General features: G+C 37.4%; 1 protein-coding gene across 1 annotated transcript in view; it reads left to right on the plus strand.

The window, feature by feature from the left end:
- Window positions 1-27551, plus strand: part of sez6l.S (seizure related 6 homolog-like S homeolog) — a 212681-nt gene that overhangs the window by 85282 nt on the left and 99848 nt on the right. The window contains exons 3-4 of the mRNA XM_041580264.1: window positions 22374-23060; window positions 23913-24046. Coding sequence (XP_041436198.1) covers window positions 22374-23060; window positions 23913-24046 — 821 coding nt within the window. The remainder of the gene's footprint in view (window positions 1-22373; window positions 23061-23912; window positions 24047-27551) is intronic.

The following is a 27551-nucleotide window of genomic DNA, read 5'->3' on the forward strand; positions in this document are numbered from 1 at the left end:
AAAAAATTGCGGCTGGGTACCTTCCACTGCGGTGTCCCAATTGCTACAAATTTGCGGAAGGCCTCAGAGTCCACCAGCTGGTATGGTAAAAGCTGGCGGGCTAAGAGTGCAGACAAGCCAGCTGTCAGACGCCGGGCAAGGGGGTGACAGTCAGACATTGGCTTCTTACGCTCAAACATGGCCTTCACAGAAACTTGGCTGGTGGCAGATGACTGGGAATGGGAACAGGTGGTCAAGGTGGAAGGCGGAGTGGAGGGTGGTTCAGACGGGTCAAGGAGAGCAGAGGTAGAGCAGTAAGATGCTGGACCAGAAGGAGTGTGGCTTTTAGTTTGCCTGTTGCCTTTGAGGTGTTGCTCCCAAAGTGCTTTGTGCTTGCCGCTCATGTGCCTTCGCATAGAAGTTGTACCTATGTGGCTGTTGGGCTTACCAAGGCTCAGTTTCTGACTGCACTCATTGCAAATTACAATGCTTTTGTCAGAGGCACACACATTAAAAAAATCCCACACTGCTGACTTTTTGGAAGTGTGCGATCTGGCGGTAACAGTAGAAGTTGGCGGAGTTGGCGGTATTGGCGGCAATGGCGGGTGCGTTGGCCGGCTGAACACAGGTGCCGATACATGTTGTTGCCCTGCTGATCCCTGCGGGCTGTCCTCCCTGCTTCTTCTAAGTCTTATTCTCCTACTGCCTCTCTGACTCTCCGTCTCTCCATCTGAACTACCCTCCTCTTGCTCTCTTCTACTAGGCACCCACAAAACATCAATCTCCTCATCATCATTCTCCTCAGATGCATCAATTTCTTCTGACACATCACAGAAGGAAGCAGCAGCGGGGACCTCCTCCTCATCACTCATTATGTCCATCTCTATCGTGTTCTCTGCCAGAATTAAATCTGGTGTAAGGTCCTCATCTCCTTCATCTTCTTCTGGCAATAATGGTTGCGCATTACTCAGTTCAAGAAACTCATTGGAAAATAACTCCTCTGACCCCAGTGAAGAAGGGGCACCGGTGGTGGAGGAAGTGTTACGTGGGGTGGCCATAGCAGTGGAGGATGAGGAGGATGTTGTGGTAAAGTTAGAAACGGTAGAGGATGGGGTGTGCTGTGTAAGCCAGTCAACTACCTCTTCAGCATTTTGGGAGTTCAGGGTCATTGGCTTTTTAAAACTGGGCAATTTGCTAGGGCCACAGGATTGCATAGCAGCACGGCCCCTAGCACGGCCTCTGCGTGGCGGCCTGCCTTTGCCTGGCATTATTTTAAAAAAACAACAACAACAACAAAAACTCAGTTGGTTTTTCTGGAAACGATAATACACACAGCTAGATGGCGGGTTGAAGAAAACACTGTGCAAATAATGCCTACAAAGTCAACGTATACACTACTACAGCGGTGGATACGGATTACGTAAAATATATGAATGCTGCTTGAAAAAAAGTAACTCAAGTGGTTTTTCTAGAGACGATAATATTATCAATATTTAGACAAAATGTGAACAAGGTCACACAGCTCGATGGCGGGTTGAAGAAAACAGTGTGCAAATAATGCCTACAAGGTCAACGTATACACTACTACAGCGGTGGATACGGATTACGTAAAATATATGAATGCTGCTTGAAAAAAAGTAACTCAAGTGGTTTTTCTAGAGACGATAATATTATCAATATTTAGACAAAATGTGAACAAGCTCACACAGCTCGATGGCGGGTTGAAGAAAACAGTGTGCAAATAATGCCTACAAGGTCAACGTATACACTACTACAGCGGTGGATACGGATTACGTAAAATATATGAATGCTGCTTGAAAAAAGTGACTCCGGTGTTTTTTCTGGAGACGGTAATATTATGGATATTTAGACAGAATGGGAACAAGGTCACACAGCTCGATGGCGGGTTGAAGAAAACAGTGTGCAAATAATGCCTACAAGGCCAACGTATACACTACTACAGCGGTGGATACGGATTACGTAAAATATATGAATGCTGCTTGAAAAAAGTGACTCCGGTGTTTTTTCTGGAGACGGTAATATTATGGATATTTAGACAGAATGGGAACAAGGTCACACAGCTCGATGGCGGGTTGAAGAAAACAGTGTGCAAATAATGCCTACAAGGTCAACGTATACACTACTACAGCGGTGGATACGGATTACGTAAAATATATGAATGCTGCTTGAAAAAAAGTAACTCAAGTGGTTTTTCTAGAGACGATAATATTATCAATATTTAGACAAAATGTGAACAAGCTCACACAGCTCGATGGCGGGTTGAAGAAAACACTCTGCAAATAATGCCTACAAGGCCAACGTATACACTACTACAGCGGTGGATACGGATTACGTAAAATATATGAATGCTGCTTGAAAAAAGTGACTCCGGTGTTTTTTCTGGAGACGGTAATATTATGGATATTTAGACAGAATGGGAACAAGGTCACACAGCTCGATGGCGGGTTGAAGAAAACAGTGTGCAAATAATGCCTACAAGGTCAACGTATACACTACTACAGCGGTGGATACGGATTACGTAAAATATATGAATGCTGCTTGAAAAAAAGTAACTCAAGTGGTTTTTCTAGAGACGATAATATTATCAATATTTAGACAAAATGTGAACAAGCTCACACAGCTCGATGGCGGGTTGAAGAAAACACTGTGCAAATAATGCCTACAAGGCCAACGTATACACTACTACAGCGGTGGATACGGATTACGTAAAATATATGAATGCTGCTTGAAAAAAGTGACTCCGGTGTTTTTTCTGGAGACGGTAATATTATGGATATTTAGACAGAATGGGAACAAGGTCACACAGCTCGATGGCGGGTTGAAGAAAACAGTGTGCAAATAATGCCTACAAGGCCAACGTATACACTACTACAGCGGTGGATACGGATTACGTAAAATATATGAATGCTGCTTGAAAAAAGTGACTCCGGTGTTTTTTCTGGAGACGGTAATATTATGGATATTTAGACAGAATGGGAACAAGGTCACACAGCTCGATGGCGGGTTGAAGAAAACAGTGTGCAAATAATGCCTACAAGGCCAACGTATACACTACTACAGCGGTGGATACGGATTACGTAAAATATATGAATGCTGCTTGAAAAAAGTGACTCCGGTGTTTTTTCTGGAGACGGTAATATTATGGATATTTAGACAGAATGTGAACAAGGTCACACAGCTAGATGGCGGGTTGAAGAAAACACTGTGCAAATAATGCCTACAAGGTCAACGTATACACTACTACAGCGGTGGATACGGATTACGTAAAATATATTATGGCTGCTTGAAAAAAGTCACTCCGGTGTTTTTTCTGGAGACGGTAATATTATGGATATTTAGACAGAATGTGAACAAGGTCACACAGCTAGATGGCAGGTTGAAGAAAACACTGTGCAAATAATGCCTACAAGGTCAACGTATACACTACTACAGCGGTGGATACGGATTACGTAAAATATATTATGGCTGCTTGAAAAAAGTCACTCCGGTGTTTTTTCTGGAGACGGTAATATTATGGATATTTAGACAGAATGTGAACAAGGTCACACAGCTAGGTGGCGGGTTGAAGAAAACACTGTGCAAATAATGCCTACAAGGTCAACGTATACACTACTACAGCGGTGGATACGGATTACGTAAAATATATTATGGCTGCTTGAAAAAAGTCACTCCGGTGTTTTTTCTGGAGACGGTAATATTATGGATATTTAGACAGAATGTGAACAAGGTCACACAGCTAGATGGCGGGTTGAAGAAAACACTGTGCAAATAATGCCTACAGGGCAAATAATGCCTAAAAGGTCAACTTATACACTACTACAGCGGTAGTAAAATAAAAAAAAGTAAAATAAAAAAAAAATGAATATTAAAAAAAAAATTAAAGTTGGTGCTGCTGAACTACTAGGAGCAGCAGATTAGCACACCAGTCCCACTCCCCAACACTGCTAGACTAATAGCACTGGGCTCTTATAGTAGTAGTAGTAGTAGTAGTAGTAAAACAACAAAAAAATAAATAAAAGCAGTCCTTACAAGGACTACTGTTATTGCAGCAGTCAGCAGATGAGATCAGAAGCAGGACAGCTGCCCACTGCAGCTACATACAGAGCACTGCAGTAGAAGGTAGATTACTAGCCAGCAAAGCTACCTAAGCTTAAATGTCCCTCAAACCCCTGCAGACTTCTGTCCCTCCAATAACAGAGCAGTATCAAAACGATTACTAGCCAGCAAACTTTCAACTGTCCCTGAAATCACTAACAGGCAGCAGCTCTCTCCCTACACTATCTCTTCAGCACACACAGGCAGAGTGAAAAAACGCTGCAGGGCTTCGGTTTTTATAGGGAAGGGGAGTGGTCCAGGGGAGAGCTTCCTGATTGGCTGCCATGTACCTGCTGGTCTGGGGTGAGAGGGCAAAAAAAAGCGCCAACAATGGCGAACCCAAAATGGCGAACGTCGCGCGACGTTCGCGAACTTCCGGCGAGCGCGAACACCCGATGTTCGCGCGAACAAGTTCGCCGGCGAACAGTTCGCGACATCTCTAGTAAAAATACACTTTACTTTTATCACCCTAAGGAAAGCTCTCTAGTGGAGCCAATATGTCAGTTTCTTTCATGATGCATTAAGCGTTTAATACATTTTCAGTATTTATTACTGGGTTGTGCAAAACTTTTTAGACCTTTTCCAATTATTCTATCTATGTATCTATCTATGTACTATACAAATAAGTCACAGCTCCACAGAAAGCAGAACTGATTAAATTACATTGCTTTCAGTTTACTGTGCTCAAAGTAGGAGCATAGCTAATGTAGGCCTCCAAATCAACAAACGTATACCCTTTGCCCTGGGAACTCCTAGCTATCCCCCTAGTAGTTGTTATTATTATTATTTGCACAGTATCAACATGCAAATATTATCTACAGATGTTTATAAAATTATATGCAAATACAAATCAATGCACAAGGTACAGATGGTCATGGTTAACAGAGCTCACAACAAAAAGAGAAGAGGGTATAAGACACAAGATGTGGGGATGGGCAATTATTTGAGTCCACAAAATAAAAGTTATGACATGGTGTATTGCATTTAGCTGATTATAGTGGCATACAGAATATATTGAAATAATACTAGAATAGGTGAGGGTAAGCTTTTCGAAAGCAATATGTTTTGAGAGATTGGGGGGAAGCCTGATGAAACACAGTGGGACATTTGAGAGAGGAGAGGGGGTTAGCAATGTCTTGAATGCATATTTGTAAAGAGGTAATGAGTGAGGAGTTGAGGAGTAGAAGAGAGTAACAAGCTGATTATTGCACTTGCTTTTATTTTGGAATCAGGGGAGAAATGGTAGAGAAGAAATGTGAACATTAACATGTTTGGGATAATATAGATGTTGGATTGGTGAAATAGGATGATTTCTGTCTTGTACAATTTAAATTTAAGATAGCACTAGGACGTCCGAGGAGAAATAGTTGATAAATAAGAAGAGACTCTAGATAAAAGATTTGGATTGAGATTTGGAGAGAAGCAATACATTTGAGTATCATCGACATAGAGGTGGTATTGAAAATCATATAACTTGATTAGTTCACCAATGGAGAAAGTATACACAGACAATAATTCCTAGGACAGAGGCAGGAAAACCAGAACATGGTGGTGTCATGAATACTAAGTGTATAGAGGGACTGGAAAAGGTGATGATTGATGGCATCAAATGCTGCCAGGGTCAGACTGGGCTGGTGGGACACCAGGAAAAAACCCATGGGCCCCCGCCCGCCCAGACCCACTCCCCAATCAGCTGGTGCCCCAAAAAAACCAAAGTGCGTGCCGGCATTCGCACATAAGCGCCGCACGCCAGTGTTCGTGCATATGCAGGACCCCAATGGTCCAGTTCAACCCTGAATGCTGCTGAGAGATCTAAAGGTATTAGAAGGGGTCATTTTAGAGCAGTTTCTATGGACTGTTGTGACTGAAAACCAGTTTGTAGTAGAATTAAAAGTCGGGTTGTATACTAAGTGCTAGAGTAGTTTAGAGATACAGCGAAGCAAAGAGATGGGATAAAAGTTGGCAAGATTTGAGAGGTCAAGAGATTTGCAGAATAATTTGAGTGGTGATTAGTGCATTTTAATTGGGAATGGTGGATTCCAGTTGAGAGGGAAAGATTAAATCTATGATTAAGGGTCTTGATTAAATTAGATTTGCAGATATCTTTGGATGGGATAGGATGGAGAGGGCAGGTAGTTAGATGTGAGAAAAGCAAACGTTATAAAACCAGGAACAGCAGAGACCAGTGAGTGTTGAGGGAGGGCAAGGTGATTTAATTTCTTTCAATTTGTCAATCACATCTTACACAAGTCACAACAAATTTAAATGTACATGAAATTTCCTTGCAATTCTGAAGTGCTGGTTGAAATTGGCTGCATTACAACTTCATGGAGGTGACAGCAATCAAGTTAGTTGTACTGATAGATGTAGTTCAAGTTAAACTGAATCACTTTATCACTTTTACTTTACTGTACTTGCACACACCTTATTAAGCTTCATTCTGCATATAAAATGACTACACTTGCATCAGTAAATATGCACAGTTCTGCTCACATTTATGTGCATATAGTTAGGACAATTTGTGAATGGCAAAACATCAAAAGCATTAATAAGATGATGAAGGTGTAACTGTACCTTAACCCCATTTATAGCAGCTTTAATTAAAATAATGATATTAGCTAAAAGCTACAAAGTGTCTTAGACTAACACATAATTAAATAAGGGTCATAGAAATAATCAAGCATTAATCAAATGTCACTGCTTAAGCATTCCTTTCCCACGTGAACATATTTTAATTACTACTAAAGGCATCTGACAGAGATCTCCCTGGGCCACTACCAAGGAGAGCCATTCTGTAGTTCTGTGTTTCTATGAAAGCAGCCCTATCAAGTCATTGGCAGGTCTATTTTGTAGCATATGGTAATGCATAAACTGTAGGTATGTAAGAAAGGCCCACAGGGGAGCCAAAAAGTCAAGATGCAGTACTCTGTTAAGTTTACTACTCCCTATTGGTTTCCTGCCTGTCCATCATTGCAGAACTCGTCCTGATTGGTCCCTTGCCCCTTAAATACTGCTTCATTTGTGCTCTCCTTCCCCAAGCTGGCTTCTGTTCCTACAGTTCCTGCTCATGCCGGTGTTTGTTCCTGAAACCTGTTTTGATCTTGGCCTGTTATACCGACTCCAACTCCTTGCTGCCTGACCCGACCTCTGCCTGAACCTGACTTTGTTTCTGCCTAATTCTTGCCGGTACCTCGCTTTGTTTCTGTTACATGCTCTGGTCCCTTGTTGTCTCCACCGCAGAAAGTCCGGGGCACCAAAAGGGCATCTGTGAAAACCAGAGGCGCAAAGAGGCGCTAGAGTCACCTGCTGTGACTTCCTGGAACAATCATCTTCCAAAAGGGGTCCGTGTCAACAGATTGTTACAGTAACTATGTAATATAAATTAAAACCACAAAATCCTTGTCTTTGTAATAATTTTTGTTTAATTGCTAAAGAATGAAATTTAAAAACCTTTAAGCAAATAAAGATTTTACAAATAAGGACACCTCCATTCACTTCACCTCGGCAGATTTTAGATGGTGTAGGTTTGTATTAGAGGTTTTTGTGTTTCCCCCTACAGAAAAGGTGCTATAAAATGGAATATAATTAAAGGCTATAGATATTTCCCAGGAAGCAAGTATGAGAATGATGTCAGTGTGTTCCTTTTTCTACTGTCATTTTTCTATCTGTAATTTGTGTCTGCAGTCAACCACAACTCCGCTTGACAACATGGACAAGCTAAATGTGCAGGCACCAAATTTCCTTTCTGTCAGCACATTTTTCCTTATAATTTTCTCTATTGATTACTACATTTCTGGGGAGAAAGTGTCCTAGAATGCATTATCAGTTTATGCTGTCTAAAAAAAACATTTTTTTTACTGGTAAGTGGGTAAAAAATGTACTTCTATTGGAGATATTAGTCAGACTGCCCTTTATGGGTAAAGCATTCAGAATGATTTTGAATTATTCTGTCCCATTTAAAAATAAGTACAAGTAGTGGTGTAGATAATAATGAATGTAATATTCCACTAAATGACCTTTCCAAGTAATGAATACTTAAGAGAACAAAGTGGAGCATAAAGTAGAGGTACAGGCAGGTCTTAAGAAGTGCATTTAACTTTATGTACTGCTCTCTGAAGAGAAATGAAATGCTAAGAGGAGAGTTTCATGGAAATTGTGCTTTTTTTGAGAATTTATGTTTTATTGCTGTTCCAGTAACCAGCCTCTCTCAACATTTTCTCTGTAATGGGAAAAGCACAACTTCATATAATATATGTGATGGAAATTAATCAAGGGACAAAAATATTTGTCATCCATTAAAATAACAATACTACACAAATACAGAATACAGCTATGGGATCCAATATCCGGAAACCCGCTATCCAGAAAGCTCCAAATTAAGGAAGGGCCGACTCCCATATACAGTATTCCATTTTATTCAAATAATTTTTACAAATGATATTCTTTGTCTCTGTAATAATAAAACAGTAGCTTGTACTTGATCCCAACTAAGATATAATTAATCCTTATAGGGGGTAAAATCAGCCTATTTGGTTTATTTAATGTTTACATAATTTTCTAGTAGACTTAAGATATGCAGATCCAAACTACGGAAAGATCTGTTATCCGGAAAACCCCAGGTTCTGGGCATTCTGGAAAACAGGTCCCATACCTGTATTACATATGCTATTATAAAGAATCGTATGTTCAGTGATAATTATAAAGTATTTTTAACAGTGAGTAAAAAGTAATAATCTGGCACTAATTATTATAGGGCTCATTTTGACACAAGAATAAATTCCATTCATTAAATTTACTAGTACTAGTATAGTTGTTCTCGGTGCAACTGCATTCACAAAACGGTGCAAGTGTTGTTATTTGACACAGGGGAAACCTGGAGCTACCCTACCTCCAAATGTGGTCAATGGGCAATATATGTGTTTGTTTTTGCTTTTGTGTATATATATATATATATATATATATATATATATATATATATATATATATATATATATACATATATATTCTTACTAACAATCTGAGGAAGGATTCCCAGCAGTCCAATCTTTGACCTAATTATCAAAACTTTCCAATAAGCAAATTTGGCAGAATGTCCTCTACTGCTTTGAGTAGTCAAACACCATTTTGTTCACCATTTTGTTCAGTGTGGGTGGTAATAAAACAGGAGGGAAGAGAGGATTTGGGCAATCCTTTTCTGTGCTGGAATGAATTAACACTGACTATTGATAAATGGGCCCTATATTAAAATCAGAACAAAAGCTGACAAAAAACATTTGGTCTCCAATTTGTACAAAATAGATTTATTTTTTGTACCTTGCTCTGCCTGCATCTTCTGCATGTGAATTGAAAAGAACTTACTAATTAATCATCCCAACTTTCATATGGATTTTGCTATCCCGCACATATGAAAAATCAATGGAAAATATAAAGTGGTTCTCCTAAGCTCTATAGAATATATTGATCTTACTTAGCATGCATGTCTTGTTATATATATATCAAAAATGATATATTATTTCCATTAGTGTCTTTTCTTAGTTACAGTAGGGGAACAATATAGACAATATGCTATTATCTTAGCTTATATGAATAAACATGTGAGATTCACCCAGACTTGTATGTATGCCATGAAAACCACTGCACAATGTAGACTATCAGACTACTGAGACACTTTAGACTGGTGCAATAAATATGGCATTTTTACCATATTAATTTTTAGGGTTTAGTTCTTCTTTAAAAATCCTTTCAATTTGAAAGCTATAGACATTCGTTAATTGGTTAACAAAGTCCGAAAATTACATATAATATACGTACAGCACATGTAAGTGCTGTATATAAAGAATGCAGCCCCCCTAATAAGAGAAATCAATGCTTTTACAGCCATGGGAAAGGCAGGCACAAAAATGCCACAACAATTAACAAAAATGTATACGCTGGCGATAATTAACATTAATTTTGCGGGAGATTTGCAAATTTTGTGGCGGAAAAAAATTCACCCATTACAGTTAATAATGTGTGATAATAAGTTGTGCTTACATGATCACCTAAAATTATCAGAGATAGATAGAGATATGCATATACAAGATTATTAGTGATTTAATTAACTCATAATAATTGATATAACATTTAAATAGTTAATTACTAATAATTAATTTTGCCAAATTCTCAAATAAATACATAAATTAAATTCTTATCATTTCTTTTGCGATACTTATACTTTGGCCCAAAAATATGCAAGACCAAACTCGGAAGACGCTTGGGAAACACATAAGGTTATAGCACTTTGTGCCACCGCAGACAAGTAAAGCTATAGAACATCTAACAATACTTGGGTGATCTTAAGCTTTTGGCAGGGGAGCCTTAGCTTGGGGATGATATGATTATCTACCATACTGATGTAGCCTTTTAAACATTACTACATTCAGAATGTTCTGTGGTCAAAATGCCAAGGCAAATGTGTGGGTAGCTATAAAAAATAATCTGACTGAATCTGACTTGGTTCATCTCTCTTAAACCTTGTCCAAGGGGCATTTATAAAAACAGTTTAGGAGAAAATCCATGAACAGCAGTGTGTGTGGGTGGCTTTAAAGCATCCAGAAATATGATTGATGAAATGCATTTCAAAAGACATTAAAGGGTGCATAGTGTGTTACCAAAGTGTTGCAAATGAGCTTTTGGCAGATTCTACATTTTTATCCACTGCTTTCTTTTGATCAGTCTTTCGTCTATCATCCATCTATTGTCTCCAAAGCACATTGGTTGAACAAGGCTAAATATCACACTCACATTATCTATGTGACGCTTCACAAAATGAACCTAATATTTTCAATCATTGTAGCATTGTGAGCATTATCTATATTATACACAGTGGCTAAACTCCAGATCATGTTAGTGACATGCCACTTAATCAATACACTGAATTTGTCATCCTTAGCTCCTTATATTTCCCTTCAAGGGCAAGTGTTAATATGAATTTGCTGTGATCACTAATCCATGTTTAAGACACATTCTAACCCACTTTTTAACCCTCTGTGCATACCATGCGGGTAAATATAATGTGTATTTCTAATGACAAATCCAGGAAAACCAGTTAATTACTTTGTCACAAAGTTGATAAAACCTTGTATCTTGTGTGACTCTGCTCTTTCACTCATTTCATTCATGTATTTTTAAAAGCTATATATTCATGATACAGCACTGTGAGGATAGCATCACCTCTATAGAACACTTAGTGGGACATTCACTAAAAATCGTAGTTGCGCTGGTGTCCGATTCGTCGCGCTTCGCCGCACTTCGCCAGGCGTATTTTCGCCAGCGCTCCACAAATTCACTAAAATCCGAAGTTGCGCTCAGGGTTAGTGTAAGGTTTCAAAGTTGCGCTAGCGTTAATTTGCCAAGTAAAGCGAAGTTACGCTAGCGATGGTTAATTTCCATACGGCCCCAAATTCAAATTTCAATGGAAGTATTCGTAGAAGCACTACACAAGCCTGGGAAACCTTCAAAACATCAAATAAAATTTTTATTTTGCACTACACATGTGCCCACTGTATAGTTAAGTTGCCATGAGTTAGGAAATGTAAGGGGGAAGGAGGGGAGCCACAAAAATGTTTTCGATCTTTTTCAGCCTATCACCCATAATAAAGAAAAAACGCCAGCGTTTTTTGGGACTTAGAAAAAATTGTAACTTTTTTGAAGCAATCCCTATCTACTCTATTACACTTCGCCTGGTCTGAGGTTGGCGAAGGAAGTCTGGCGTAAAAGGTAGCGTTCAGAACAATGCGCGCGTTAGTGAATTTGCGTAGTTACGTCCATTGCGCAAATTCGCCAGGCGTAAGGGTGCAAAGTTTCACTAGCGAAGTTACGCCAGAGTCCGTTAGTGAATTTGCGAAGTAACGAAAATGCCCAACGCTAGCGAATTCACGCTAGCGTTAGGCGCTTCGGCGCTTAGTGAATTTGCCCCTTAGAGAACAAAACAATGTACTTAGAGGCTTCTTCTCTTCTCACTCCTCTTTGAGTGTAACCCAGGTAGAACTAGTCTAGTTCATAAGGGCTTCATATGGCCTACACAATGGTTCCTTCATAAAGCCTACACAATGGTACTCTCTCTGGGCAACAATGCCATCAGGAACCTATTCCCTCTAACACTCCTCGATGGAGCTCAACTGCTCTGATAAATAACCCTGAGTTTAGCTGTAGGGATGGGCAAATTTTTTCACCTCGTTTTGGCGAAAAAATGACGCCCATAGACTTGTATGGTGGCGTGCGTCCAAAAAAAAAAGACGCGCGTCAAAAAAATTTTTGGCAAAACAAAACAGGTCAAATTCGCCCATCCCTACTTAGCTGTCTCTCCAAGAGAGACCAATAATGGGAGATAACTTACACTCACTAAATCTTACACTGGTCTGGGGTGACACTCTTGAGCAGTGAGTCCTTAGCAAAAAGCCCATAGAATCACATGGCTTCCAAGCCTATCTCCTACTGAGCCTTAGTGGGACAATAAACAATTTACCAGTCCTCTACACATATTGTGACATGTTTACGGGCAGTGTAAATGCCACCAATTTCGAGGAAAATGTTTTTAAATTAACAGAGATATCTTACATTTGAAAGCTGGTAAGAGTCAGAAGAAGAAGGCAAATAATTAAAAAAATATAAATAATTATAAATAATACCAATAAAAATGACAATAAATTGAAAAGTTACTTAGAATTGACCATTCTATAACATCAAAGTATAGAAGTGTGGCACCTCAAATCTCAAACATTTGAATTCACAAATTTGAATTGAACCAAATATTAATTATATACAGCACTGTGTATCACATTTTCATTTCAGATCAAGCATAATTTGCGTTTTTTGCATGTCTAGATTTTGTGTTATCTGAGATTAGAAATAGAAATTGGGAAGATAGTTTAACATAAGGTTTTTTTTTAGCTTGATTACAATGTAATTATCCTACCGCACACCTGTAGTTCACCAATCCTGCAAGCTGGTGGTGCGTTCCTTCCGTTGACCCGGCCGGGTCCCTTAGCAACCAATGTGTAAAAGAAACGGATCCGCACACACACCGATTAGTGCAGTCGGGGATTATCCCCTTTTATTCAGACACCAAACATCAATGTTTTGGGGGGGAACACCCACTGCATTCATCACACACAAATGCATATACAAACATATTTTGAATTACAAGTTTATTGTCCCAATCCAACTCTGTAGGTGATTATATTTTTATCATGCTAAAAAATATTTTTATCATGCTTAAAGGGGAACTATTGCGAAAATGAAAATTTAATAGTAGCTTTGGCATACTGAAATAAGAAACTTTCTAAATACAATCAATTAAAAATTATAAAGTAAAGCTTATCTTCTCTATTCCACTGTCAACATCTGTTTCTCCTCATTTTTAGGGATGGGTGAATTTTCTCGCCTTGTTTCGCCGTGAAAATGATGCCCATCGTGCGTCAAAAAAAAATGACGCACAGCAACAAAAAAAAAAGACTTTAATGGGAGTCAGCGACATTTCACTGGCGGCAAATTTTCGGCGAAGTGCCCAACCCTACTCATTTTGTCTTCATTCAGGAGTTGGGTGTCAGATGAATGATCGAATATATCTTATAGGAGGGGATCCTTTTGCCTAGAAGATATATTAGAGCTCACTAAAATCACCAGAAATCCTGTCTCTCTACATGCAGAATTTGTGCAAAAGGCAGTTATTTTGTTAGATTTTGTTTGTACTGGAATCAGTTATTTGAGTGAGCTCTGCTATGAAAAGGAGCCCCCCCCCCATAAGATATATTGGATCATTCATCTGACATCCCACTGCTGCATGAAGACAGAATAAAGAGATGAAACAGATGCTGCAAGAGGAATAGTGAATAAACACTTGATCATTTCAGAAATGATGCAAAATATTTAATTGATTGTATTTAGAAAGTTTCTTACTTCAGTATGAGGAAGCTTATATTAAATTATATTAAAATTAATCATTGTTCAAAGGTGCAGATAGCACCATTATTATCGTAAGAAGGCCTATATATTGTTTTTTCCCATAGACCAACTAAGGATTAATCAAGTTACGCCAGTTGCTCTCTCTTCACTATTAATAGTATTGAAAAAGAGCATTAAAAAGACAATTTACATGATTGGGATTTCTATCAGGGTGAATGAATCATCTGAAAGGAATGGTATAGGAGCCTCTATTTTCTTTATATACAGTCACATACAAAAATATACATTTCATATTTCTAGGCATTTACACATTTCACCATTTTGTACAGGGTGCCTTTAAACTTAAGACTCGCCATGGATAATATTAGCAGCTTTGTTTGGTCAGTAATAATTCACAAATATAATATAAATAATATATTAACAAGATGCTACAAAGCATGCTGTGTATCAAACTAGACAACATTCTGTCACCGAGATAAAGAATGCTTTACATCGTTAACAGAACAAACTTGCTGTATGGCATAATCTGTGTTTATTACACGCAAAATCAATAAATCACAATATACAGTTGCTGTTTAAAGATGTAATAACAATAACAAATGTTACACAGAAATGTTCTCTTTCTGGAATAGTCCATTGGTAATAACATTTGCCAAAAGTTCTATTATTACCACTGCAATGATGAGAGTATATTGAAAACATCTTGGCAACCCATCAATAAAATGCGAATCCCAGACCTCAAAACATTTTGCAGCTTCATCAGCATTAACTGCTGCTAAAGTCCTTATCAGACAGAAGCAATCTTCCTACAGTACCAGATAGCAATGACTGATAAATTACTTTTTTACATCTTGCAGGCTTTGAGTATATGAAATCTGCTTCTTAATCACATATTTTCAGAAACTTGTCACTTGACAAATTATGTTGTCTCTACTTCCCTATCAAAAGATTAAACCAACTATTTTAATGATCCGGAAAAAATGTGTTTTCTTTCTGGCTGTAATTATATCTTTGGATTGCTTTGGAAATACCATATTTTCATTAGGCTTAACCCCATGATTCAATGTATGATGGTTCTAAAATCAATATGTATATGGAAATATTACGCAACAAATGTAATGAATAGGTAATAAATCACATATTGTTTCTGTGGATTATGAAGGGTTTCAATAAAAGCTAAATATTAAGAATTGTGTTAGTCTGATGTCAAAATGTTCGTTTATCTCTTCTCTGCAGCAAATTATTTGTATCCAACAATGCAAAATCATGCCTTACATTACAAACTTGAAAAAGCAAAAAACACAATGAAAGGAAGTACATTTCCATGTGAGGTGTATTTACTGAAAATAAATGTTTTGTGCTATTCAGCAGAATATACATTTTTTACATATGTATTTTATATTTTTGGAAATCTTATACATATTTTCATATGAATCACCAGGAACCTGGAGAAATTTGGGTATGCAGAAAACAAATGCAGCTGTATTTATTAAAATATTGCAACAAATAATATAATAATAATACATTTAGCGGGTTATTTATCAAAGTCTGTTTTTTTCTGGTCAGATTTTAAAAGGGAATACAGCATTTTTCGTAGGAATTTTTTTTGAATATTTAGAGATTTATTAAACTCCGATGGTATTAAAAGTCAGAATAAAAAAGTATGCCAACTCAGACCTGCCGAGTTTATGTAGAAGTCAATGGCAGATGTACCGTTGATATCCTGATCTGTGCTGGGTTAGTACAATAATCCAAAGATTTTGTGATTTTTGGGCGTCAAATTCGAACAAGTCTGAGTTTTTGGGTGTCAAATTAGAAAATGTCAATTTTTTTGGCGACAAATCCAAAAAATTTTATATTTTTTATAATTTTTTTTCCTGCACATGAAATTTTCAAAAAAAATTATTGATAAATAGGGAGGAAAGTCCATGCAGATTTGGTATGAGTAGTTTCCAGAAAATAGCGAGAACTTTTTGGATTTTGATAAATAACCCCCTAATAGTTAAATAAAGTCATATAAATTAATAATAAAATAATTCTAAGTACATGTATAGGATGTATTATAGTTGGTTTGCAGGATTAGTGCTTTTTCTGCCTTGCAAATATTATAGGCACAAGCCTGTAGATTACCCCAAATATCTGAATCTACAATATCTTAGCAAACACTGGCACACAAAAAAAGGAAATTGTTTAGAAAACTATAAAAGGAAAACTGTACCCCCAGAATAAATACTTAACCAAAGTAGTTTATATCACAAGTAGCCTATTATAGAATTTTACCAAACTGGTATATACATATATCTACCCAATAGCACATGCTATGAAAAAAATTATATTTGCATGAAAATGGTTTCTTTAGATGAAGCAAAGATTTAAATATCAGCTGTTTTGTGCAATATATTGTTCATGGACGAGTAGACAAATGCCATTTGTGTGGCATGTCTCCTTGTTCACCCCAGGATATAGGTAAAGACAGAGTAATGACCCAAAATCTACCTGAATGAGAGGAAAATAACTAAAAAAAAACAGAGATTAACCCAGTATACTCAATAAACACAATGAATAACAAGTCTTAGGTTTGCCCATATCTAGTAACACATAGCAACCAACTAGATGTTTGTTTTAAACAACTGGCCAGTAAATTATACCTTCTGATTGGTTGCTTTGGGACACTTGACAAGTACCAACTTTAAGACCAATTTCTACATTACCCCATTATTGGCAAAACTCTCAGCATTTTAGAAAACTGAATTGATTCCTATTTTTGTTTTTTTTTGTTTTTAACAGTTTGTTTGATACCTAACCTATAAGCCTTTTGTCATACTGAATTTAATTCTCCAAACCTCGTTTTACTATATGGCACTGGGTGATTTGTCTTTTTTTAGGGATAAGTAGCTCTTCTTTGAGATAGAAAGGTAGGTTTGAGACCACAGTCCCCAGTGTTCTACTTTCTCCCCGTGTGGGGTCCCAGGGCCTAGAAAATATACAGGCAGCAGTTTCTTGGGACTTCTCCACCTTCATTTCTCCTTTCTTCATTTTCTTACTTTATTTCTTAAATGCAGGTAATAGAAACATTCTTTTAAACATTTTTTTGTATTTATCGAATGAGTTCATTTTCTACGACCGCATAGCATATTGCTTTTTTTAACCTATCCTATTCCTATAGAAAAAAAACTTTTTTTTAAAATCACTGGCAATCGGAGATTGGCAACACTAATATTGTGGTAAGCGGTGGAGAGAAGGGTTTTTTACTACTTTTCTTTAATTAATATTACCCCCATTATCCATTACTGGACAGCAAAGACATTCGGCAAAGACAAAGATAAAGTGCAAGCTCTATTGGCCTTGCACCTCATACCAAAGAAAATATTGCAGTAAAAAGTAGTTGCTGGGGTACTCAGATCCCTGCTATTACAATTGGCCTCAAGCAAATGGCAGTTGCAGTGATACCTGTGGCTTTGTACTTGATCTTGTGCTGTTTTTAAGAATAGTGCTGTGAATTGCCACAAAGAGGCTTTCTTTCTTAAGTGGAGGCATACTGTAAATATGGGATCCCCTAGTGTATCTCAGATACCTCAGATTACCTTACTATGAACCATGGACAACAACTACCCCCAAACACCGCTTTACCCCTGGATCATTATGTCTTACTTGCCTGTACCATAATGGTTTATTCCTCTAAAAATAACAAAACAAAGATTGTTTTTAACCCAAAAGAATAACAACGCTAATGCTTTCCCTAATCCAATTTTCTACAAACTTTGATCCATAGAAATAAAATCAGTCATTGAATAAACCTTGGAATTCATTCTGCATGCTAGCGGGCTCTGATATATATAATAGGAGGATGTCAATTTTGTTAAAGTGAATTCAATTGCTACAAACTTCACAAAATCCAACATATATGCTTTGTTTAGAGGCTACAGGGCTAATCGGATCAGCAATTCTGCACATTCCCAATGAAATATTGGCTTTTCATTCAATACCCTTTCAGAAGCCGATGTTCCAGGAATTACAATTTAAATTTGCAAACATAACGCTTTATGTTGTCTAATTTCAATGCATTCAATTAATTGCAATACCTCTGGAATGATTAAACATGTGTTCTCATTGAAAAAAAATTGGCTTTTAACTTGCTTTGCACATTTTTACATGATACAAAGTAAATTAATCAGATGCCTTTGCTAGTTTATTTGCTGATTCCTAGTTCTAGGTTTTTAAAGAAGAACTAAACCCTAAAAGTGGATATGGCAAAAAATGCCACTGAACTTATTGCACCAGCCTAAAGTTTCAGCTTGTCAATAGCAGCAATGATCCAGGACTTCAAACTTGTCACAGGGGTCACCATCTTGGAAAGTGTCTGTGTATGAAAAAACTTCGAAATTCGACCATCGAATAGGCTAGTCTGACATTCGAAGTCGAAGGATTTTTAAGATTGTATGATCGTACTACGATCATACGATCGTACTTCGAATCGAACGATTCGAACGATTTAATCGTATGATTTTACAAAAAAATCCTTTGACTTCTCAAAACTTAGCCAAAAACTGGCTATAGGTTCTAGGAGGTCCCCATAGGCTAACATAGCAATTCGGCAGGTTTAAGGTGGCGAAGTGTCGAAGTTGAAGTCTTTTAAAGAGACAGTACTTCGATTATCGAATGGTTGGATAGTCTAAGCATTTTCACTCTGAATCAAATTCGAAGTCGAATTTGGCCTATTTGATGGTCGAAGTACACAAAAGTTAAAAAAATTAGACGTTTTTAAATTTGAAAATTCACTTTGAATTCACTTCGACCCTTAGTAAATGTGCCCCTAGATGATAAATTTTGATATTTGGATTTTCTATTTTTTTTTCAAATTCGGATCATGTTTGGACTATTCCCTAGTCGAACGTACACAAAGAATAGCTCGAAATTTGAATTTTTTTCAATTCGAATTTTCACTTCGACCCTTGATAAATCTGCCCCTTTGCCTCTATCTAATGGAGACACAAAAAACCTAAAATAATAAAAGTTGCATATTGTCTTAAAATATTGTCTACATTATACCACAACTAAATACCCAAATCATTTGTGTTATTGTTCCTTTAAGAGTTGCCAGTGGAGACAACCCCTAAGTTATAGGCATGCTAGCTAATACCATTATAGTAACTATGCACAGTGCATTATAACCACCCCTTGATCTATGGCAGGTATCATTTACATGTTTTCCTATGTAGATAAAGGGCAGTCTACCTTGGGAGCACTGACTATGCCTCATGAGTACTGGGCATGCCACCTTTGTCTGTACAGTGGTGTAAATATAGATGGAGTACCCAGTGCTCCATTCATAAATGTGATGTTGTAACATACATAAGCAATATTTTATCAGCTTGTGTTCCACTTGCTGGTTTAAAAAAAAAATGCAGAACACTTCATGTCACGTGCATTGTGTTTGGTTTGCAGCTGCCTTTTGCCTTTGAGCTGTGTTTGGACTTCTTCCAAATGCAGGTGTTAAATGGGCTTCTAAGGACATAAACATCATTTTCATAATTAAAATGAATGTAATACAGCAGATTTGTAATGAACATGCATGCCAAACACATTATGAGAACCTGAGCAACACCATATAATAATCATATGATTTCTAATCTGCACTCTTTTCACACACATAAAGAATTTCAAAGCAGCCATGTTTGCACAGCTTTAGAAGTGTGTTCAGGCTAAACCTCACATATAAACACATACTCCGTTGTGTCTATCAGGAGATTAGCAATGACAACGGTTGGTTTTTATACGGCTTTTTGTAAGATGCCAGTTATAAGACAACATTGTTTGTGGATGCACTGAGCCTGTTATTATCATTGAGTATGGGGCAAATACTATATATTATGGATGGTGCTGCAAGAACCATTGTTTATTGTTTTATCTGTAGATATAAATATCAGGTATCCTTAAATTTTATGTTGGTGTTCACAAATCTTTATTTGGGAGGGGAGAAAAGAGTCAGAAATGTAGGTAAAGGTATCTGACAGCAAAACGTAAGGTTCAAGGTGAAGCCAGTGGCTCCCCAGTACAATTCTACATAGTAACATAGTAAGTTAGGTTGAAAAAAGACACATGTCCATCAAGTTCAACCTTTTAGTTTTTTTAAACCTGCCTAACTGCCAGTTGATCCAGAGGAAGGCAAAAAAAAACCATCTGAAGCCTCTCCAATTTGCCTCAGAGGGGAAAAAAAATCCTTCCTGACTCCAAAATGTCAATCAGACCAATCCCTGGAACTAGTACTATGAACTATCTTTCATAACCCTTTATTCTCTCAATTGCTAAAAAGCCATCCAACTCCTTCTTAAAGCTATCTAATGTATCAGCTTGTACAACTGATTCAGGGAGAGAATTCCACATCTTCACAGCTCTCACTGTAAAAAACCCTTCCGAATATTTAGTCGGAACCTCATTTCTTCTAAACGTAAAAGGTGACCTTGTGTCAGCTGGAAAGACCTACTGGTGAATAAAGTATTAGAGAGATTATTATATTTATACATAGTTATCATATCACCCCTCTTCTCCAGCGTGAACATCCCCAATTAGTCCAGTCCTTTCTTCATAGCTAAGATTTTCAATACCTTTTACCAGCTTAGTTGCCCTTCTCTGTACCCTCTCTAATACAATAATGTCCTGTTTGAGTGATGGAGACCAAAACCGTATGGCATATTCTAGATGGGGCCTTAACAGTGCTCTATAAAGTGGAATAATGAGCCCCCTCTCCTCCTGTGAGTCTATGCCCCTTTTAATACAGCCCAAGACCTTATTTGCCCTTGATGCTGCTGACTGGCATTGCTTGCTACAGCCAAGTTTATCATCTACAAGGACACCAAGGTCTTTTTCCATAATGGTTTTTCCTAGTGCAGTCCCATTAAGGGTATAAGTGGCTTGGATATTTTTACATCCCAGGTGCATGACTTTACATTTATCAACATTGAATCTCATTTGCCACTTTGCTGCTAAGATTGCCAGTTTGTCAAGATCCTTTTACAAGGATGCCACATCCTGGATGGAATTAATTGGGCTGGATAGTTTTGTGTCATCTGCAAACACTGATACATTACTTACAACACCCTCCCCTAAGTCATTAATGAACAAGTTAAATAAAAGTGGATCCAATGTCAAACCCTAAGGGACCCCACTAAGAATCTTACTCCAAGTAGAGAATATACCATTAACAACCACCCTCTGTACCCGATCCTGTAGCCAGGTTCATATCCATATGCAAACGACTTCATTAAGCCCAACAGACCTTAGTTTAGAAAGCAGTCGTTTTCTGGGGCACAGTATCAAACGTTTGGCAAAATCCAAATAGATCTACTGCCCCCCCCCCCACTGTCCAGCTTCTTACTTACCTCATCATAAAAAGCAATACAATTTGTCTGACATGACCTATCCTTCATAAAGCCATGCTGGTTGCTGCTCATAGTGTCATTCACTAGGAGAAAATTTTGAATGTGATCAAATAAACAATAATAATTAAGGTTTTTAACACTGCTTAACACTTAATTCACATGCAACACTTGCTTAGCAGCTCGCCTTGAATTCGCAAAGTTAAGGTTTCAATTCTGATTTGGAGATACTTCTATACTTCTACCAACAGGCTTACAATAACTTAAAACCTGGGTCCAGTAGTGTTATCCAGAAACTCATAACCCAGAAAGCTCCATATTACGGAAAGGAAGTCTCTCATATTTTATCCAAATATTCCAAATCTTTAATAAGCATTTCCCTTTTCTCTGTAATAATAAAATTGTACATTGTACATGATCCCAACAAAGATATAATTAATCCTTATTGGAAGCAGAACCAGCCTATTGGGTTTTTAATGTTTACATGACTTTCTAGTAGAGTTAAGGTATGAAGACCCAAATTATAGAAAGATCCACTATCAGGAAAGCCAGGTCCCGAACATTCTGTATAATAGGTCCCATACCTGTTATATGATTACTGTTGTTTTTAGTGCAATGCATTAAATAGCAATCTTTTCTATCTGCTTTGCATGATCATTAAAACGTATCTTTAAATGGCAAGGCTGAGCTGACTGAGTAAAAATGATTCTCTGTTGAACTGCAAACATAATATGGAGATTATAAATATTAACTATTGTGTCAAATTTAACCAGTATAAATATCCTATACAAATGAAATGCTAGTCAATTAAACATTATCACATATGGTAGTCTGTAAAATCAAATCAAGAACATTGACTAGCTCTATATACCACAACCCTTCACTACTCTTTGATGTTTGCCGAATGATAAAATCCACTTATTTAGAAATATGCTGACTAGTTTATCTGATTTACAGATATCAATATAACACAGAAGCCTTCACCAACAAGTCCAGTGGAGCTGGTTCCCCATGAACTTGTCAACAATAAGATCAGCAAAGAGAATTCCCAGCTAAAAGAAACTGCATCTCAAAGCATCCCTCCATCTGGGGAATTGCTTGACCCAGGAAGGCAACCGACGTTGTTCCACAAGGAGGTGTCTGAAGTGTCAAGCACTGCTCCAAACTTTTCTGCCATACAGACTCTGCCAACAAGAAAAAAAACACCATCTTTAAAGCAACTGAACACAGCAAGGAAACGTCTGAGACCCTATTCCACCTCTCTTGTTTCTGAAAGACTAGCTGAGACAAGTGGGAGTTTTTCATTACCAACAGAAAAGGTTCAAGGAGTAAAGGATATATTGTCAGAGACCAGAGAAGCAAGAGAACACATTCCAGAGTTTTCATTATGGGTTAACAGAAGACACAGTGGCACCATTTCCCAGTTTCCTATTCAGTTAACACCATACACATCTCAAACCGCAGTTCCTCACAACTCTGAATCCTTAAAATTGGGCTCGCCTGATATAAACACTTCTCTTCAGGCAGATGAACCCTCCAGAACACGTCATGCAGACAATGATTTCAACACAGGAGAGGAAAACCAAGAGACAACAACGTCTACAATTATAACAACAACAGTTATAACCACAGACCAAAATCCAGGTAGAAAATATATCATGATCACTTTAACCATACAGATTCCAGATAATTTTCTAGATATTACCAAATAAGAATATTATGTTGACACCTTATGAATAAAAAATGTGTTTTTGGTATGTTGGTGAAGTCTGCACCCTTTAGCCCTCCAGTTGTTGCCAAACAACAACTATTCTACTCCCACAATTGCAGTTACTTGAACGACTTCTATGTAGGCACTGTGGTTCAAAATAATTGGATCGCCTTGGGATGCAGCTATCATATCTATGGCTACTGTTGGGTCTGGACCTCAGTGAGTGTCTATCCCAATGATTCTGCCAACGCCCTTTCAAAGTTTCAATTAGAGAAAGAAGTTTATTGAGATAGAGAATACAGAAGCATTCAGCAGCTTGGGAGAGCTTTCTGCCCATCCCGCCCCTTACACACATATTTATTAGGTTTCGTATCATATCAAAAGCATTGTGTTATACATGATTGGTTAAAATACCACTGGAAAATGAGGCTAAACAAAAATATTCTTATATGGGCATAAACTTTATCCTTGGTACAGTTGTTTATTTACCTGACCACAAGCAATTTCATAATAGCCAGCTAGCTCGACATAGGATAGGTTCTGCTTTTATAACTGTTACATTTGCATCTTATAAAATTATTTCTGTTACAAGAAAATATATGCTTTACAAGAGATAGAAGATTGCATATAAATGAACCACAGTTCAAAGGTCATATAGGCCTCAGAGTGGGCTTTAGGCTAATTAGGATTCAACACTGCTTGCAATATACCTCTGAGCGTTTGTCTTATTGTGCAATGTGTTCATGCACTTTTTTATCCGATTGCTAACAAAGATTTGTATACAGTTCAATGCAGTGTGAATTTCTACGAGCCTGAGGGATACATTGACTCAACAGATTATCCGCCACTTCCTTCGCAAAATTATTTGGAGTGTACTTACAATATCACAGTCTACATGGGCTATGGAGTTGAGTTACAGGTAGGAACCAGATTTATTTTTCATCTTTAGTACTGTATCTTTTCAGCTATAACAGTGCAATACAATGCTGGACTCTGGAGTATTCCACTTTGTTTTTTTATGCTCCCTAAGATTAAAACTGGCTAGACACTTTTTTACTGGTTAAAAATTGTAAAACATTTTACTGATTTTGAAAACTTTTTTTACTGATCACTGATCACAAAGGTTCTGGAAAAAAAGCAAAAAGTCAGCATAGAGATGGGCCAATTTATTTGCCAGACATGCATTAGTGGAAAATGCAACAAAAATTTGCCCTGGACCATTCGCCATGACAAAAAAAAATTGGCACGCGTCCAGATTATTTGGGCGCCCATTGACTTTAATGCATTTGGACAAAATTGTCGCTTGTGTCAAAATTGACGCATGCCAAAAATATTATGACGCCCATTGACTTCAATGCATTTCGCAATTTTTTCGGCATTTTGCTAATTTTTGGGCGAAGCTAAACAGGACATTTTTGCCCATCACTAGTCAGCATGAAAATTAGCATTTGTGAGCCCATATATAACCAGCTTAACGTGATTCTGAACATAAACAATCACTGAAAATGCTTGATGTAATTATTGGCTTTGTTGTCAACCATTATTCCCTAATTATCCTATTTATAAACAAAATGTCTTACATGCATTTAAGAAATATCTACAGCTTTTATTTGTAAATTGGTTTATACTTATACTGTATACTTTGGGGATTCATTAAAAAGCAGAGATTTGCTTCTTGGTAATATTCATTAGAATTATGCTTTTAAATCACCTTAAATAATTTGGCACCTTTGAACTGGGACATAATTGCTTTAAAATTATTCAAACCAATGACCACTTCCACAGATTACCCCTGTGGCTGGCAGTTGTTCCAAATCAAAGGCTCCATTGAGCATTTTACCAATAAAACCCTTAAAAAGCAGTAAAAATCTCAACCTTGTGGCTTGCTACAGCAAATTCAATTGATATTAAATGGTCCATTAAATTGTTTTTTTATGTATATTGGTGCTGTTTCATTTCTTCAAAACAGTCGTGTTGTATAAATAAAAGGGAATATTTATCCAGACAGCACAAAGTGTAAAAATTAACAATGTGATAAATGAATAGACCCCTAAAGGACTCTTGTGAAAAGTTTGCCATATTTTATTTCCTTCAATATAATCTTTGCCTTCAGTCACAACTACATGTTTAATTCTACTCATTAATTTGCCTAGTATTCTTAAACCACTGTGCATGTGTTCCCTTCATATGTTGTTTTCTTCCCCCATAGGGCCTGGTGTTGTCATGACCCCTGCTTTCTTTTTATTAATCCTTTTGTAAATTAGTAGTAAAATATTTACACACTAAATATAATAGATATTGAACTTAAAATTAAGACAGGGAGGAGAGTAAAGCAAAAAAACATACTTGGTTTTTTTCTATATTTCCTTTTGAATATTTTGACAGTCATGTGTAAAAATCGTGTAAAAATCACAGACTAATACATGAACTCCATAAATTAAAACTTGACAGATGTTTAATAGATGACTTTCAGAAAAACAGCCTGCAGCCTAACATTAATGAATTAGTAAGGGGGCACACAGTACAAAATATTCTGCTTTTTGCTATCATCTCTTTCGCCTTGTTGCATCTCTGACTAATCACCCCTTTCAAACTATTCCCAGCCACACTTAGCCTTAAGTGAAATTACTATTTCATTGGCCAATTCAAGATAACCCATCATAACCCACAAGGGAAATAATGTTTTAACTCTTTATGCAATGTGATGTTTTAGGCAAAGCACATATGAATGGAAGTGCAGCACAGAACAAGCTTTTGCCTGTTGCCCAAATGTATGTAAAGTCTTGTTTTTAATTATTTAACATATTTTTGCAGAACAAATATAATGAAACCATTAAAGGTTTTGACATTTAAAGCCTTGATAACTAACAAAAGATACACAAGCCATATTCTCATTGTGATGACATATACAGTTATTAAGTATCTGAGGAAATAATCAGTGAAGACTTAGTTCTATTCGAGAGGAGAACTCAATGCTATTTATTTAAAAAAAAATCACAAAACTATAGAGTGTGTTTATTAATTTTTTGCACACATTTTATTTTCATGTTTTTGAGAGATAGTATATTAGTGTCCTTCCACAAACTAGCATTTTTTACTTACAGGAAAAAATTAAACCATGCAGTTATGCATTGTAAATTGGAGACTCATGCTGGAATCAGCCAATTAGTGCAGGGGAAATCTGTCAGTGACTCCCAGCATGAGAAAATTGTTTGCAGCCAGAAAAAAACATGCTAGGCTGAGGAGTAAATATCACATGAACAACTATTATTAAAGAAAAGCCCTAAAGCTATAAATGCAGGGGCTGCATCACAAAGGATCCCAATGACCAGCAGCCAGATTAAACTAGTATATGTTTAAAGATTGGCAGAATCAGATGTAGCTGTGAGTGAGTGAAAAGGAATGAGTTAAGGCAGGGGAAAGCTGGGCTGGGGGTGGAGAAATAGAGGCATGTGATGTCAGGGGAAGAAGCAGTTCTCTCCTGTGATTGCACGGTGGGTTCATTGATACAGACACCACTACTGCTTGTGTTAGGTAACATCCTGCTTTGAATTTCCTATCATCAAGACACTGCAGATTCAGGGCCACCAGCAGGGCTGCCCTCATGGTGGGAGATGCAGCTCCTATTGGTAGCAGATTTGGTGGCCATCCTCTCTGTATTTAGTGGCTCAGTGGTGGATAGAATGACAAAATGCTGAAGAATATTGCCTTGCGGTAAGGCTGACAAGGTACTATTTATTGGATAAAATTATGGTATGTAACAATGGGGTTCAGTGGGTTGGCTGAAAGTGAAGGGTCAACTGAACAGTCCCCATGTCATGATTTATTTAAGAAACTGATTTATTATACATTTATTGCAGTTTACTGGATTTTTTTTTACAATATTCACAGTTCCACATTAAAGCAGAAGGAAATGTTAAAACTAAGTAAGCCTTATCAAACAGGCCCACCTAAATATACCAGTAAATCAAAGTAATGCTGCTCTGAGTCCCATGTCAAAAGAAACACTGCATTTCTTTCCTTCTATTGTGTACACATGGGCTTCTGTATCAGACTTCCTGCCTTCAGCTTAAACCTTCTTGCCCCGGACAAGAGCATGCTCAGTTTGCTCCTCTTCGACCCCCCCTTCTCTGCTGTAATAGCCAAGAGCTATGAGTGAGCAGGGAGAGACTCAGGCAGGAAGTGATGTCACATCAAGCTAATACTGCAGCTGCTATCCTAAACAAACAGAGAGCTTCTAGAGCTTTTTACTCAGGTATGGTAAAACATTCTACAGAATAAATATAGCATTCTTGCTTGCACTATTGCAGCTAATCTATTGGCAATAAAATGCCTCCATAGCTTTCCTTCTCCTTAAAGGCCATTATGTGAAATGCAATATAGTTGTGGGTTTTTGTCTGCTGGTAAACAGGAAAGACCTGTTG

This window comes from Xenopus laevis, chromosome 1S (genome assembly GCF_017654675.1).
Source record: "Xenopus laevis strain J_2021 chromosome 1S, Xenopus_laevis_v10.1, whole genome shotgun sequence".
Lineage (NCBI taxonomy): Eukaryota > Metazoa > Chordata > Amphibia > Anura > Pipidae > Xenopus > Xenopus laevis.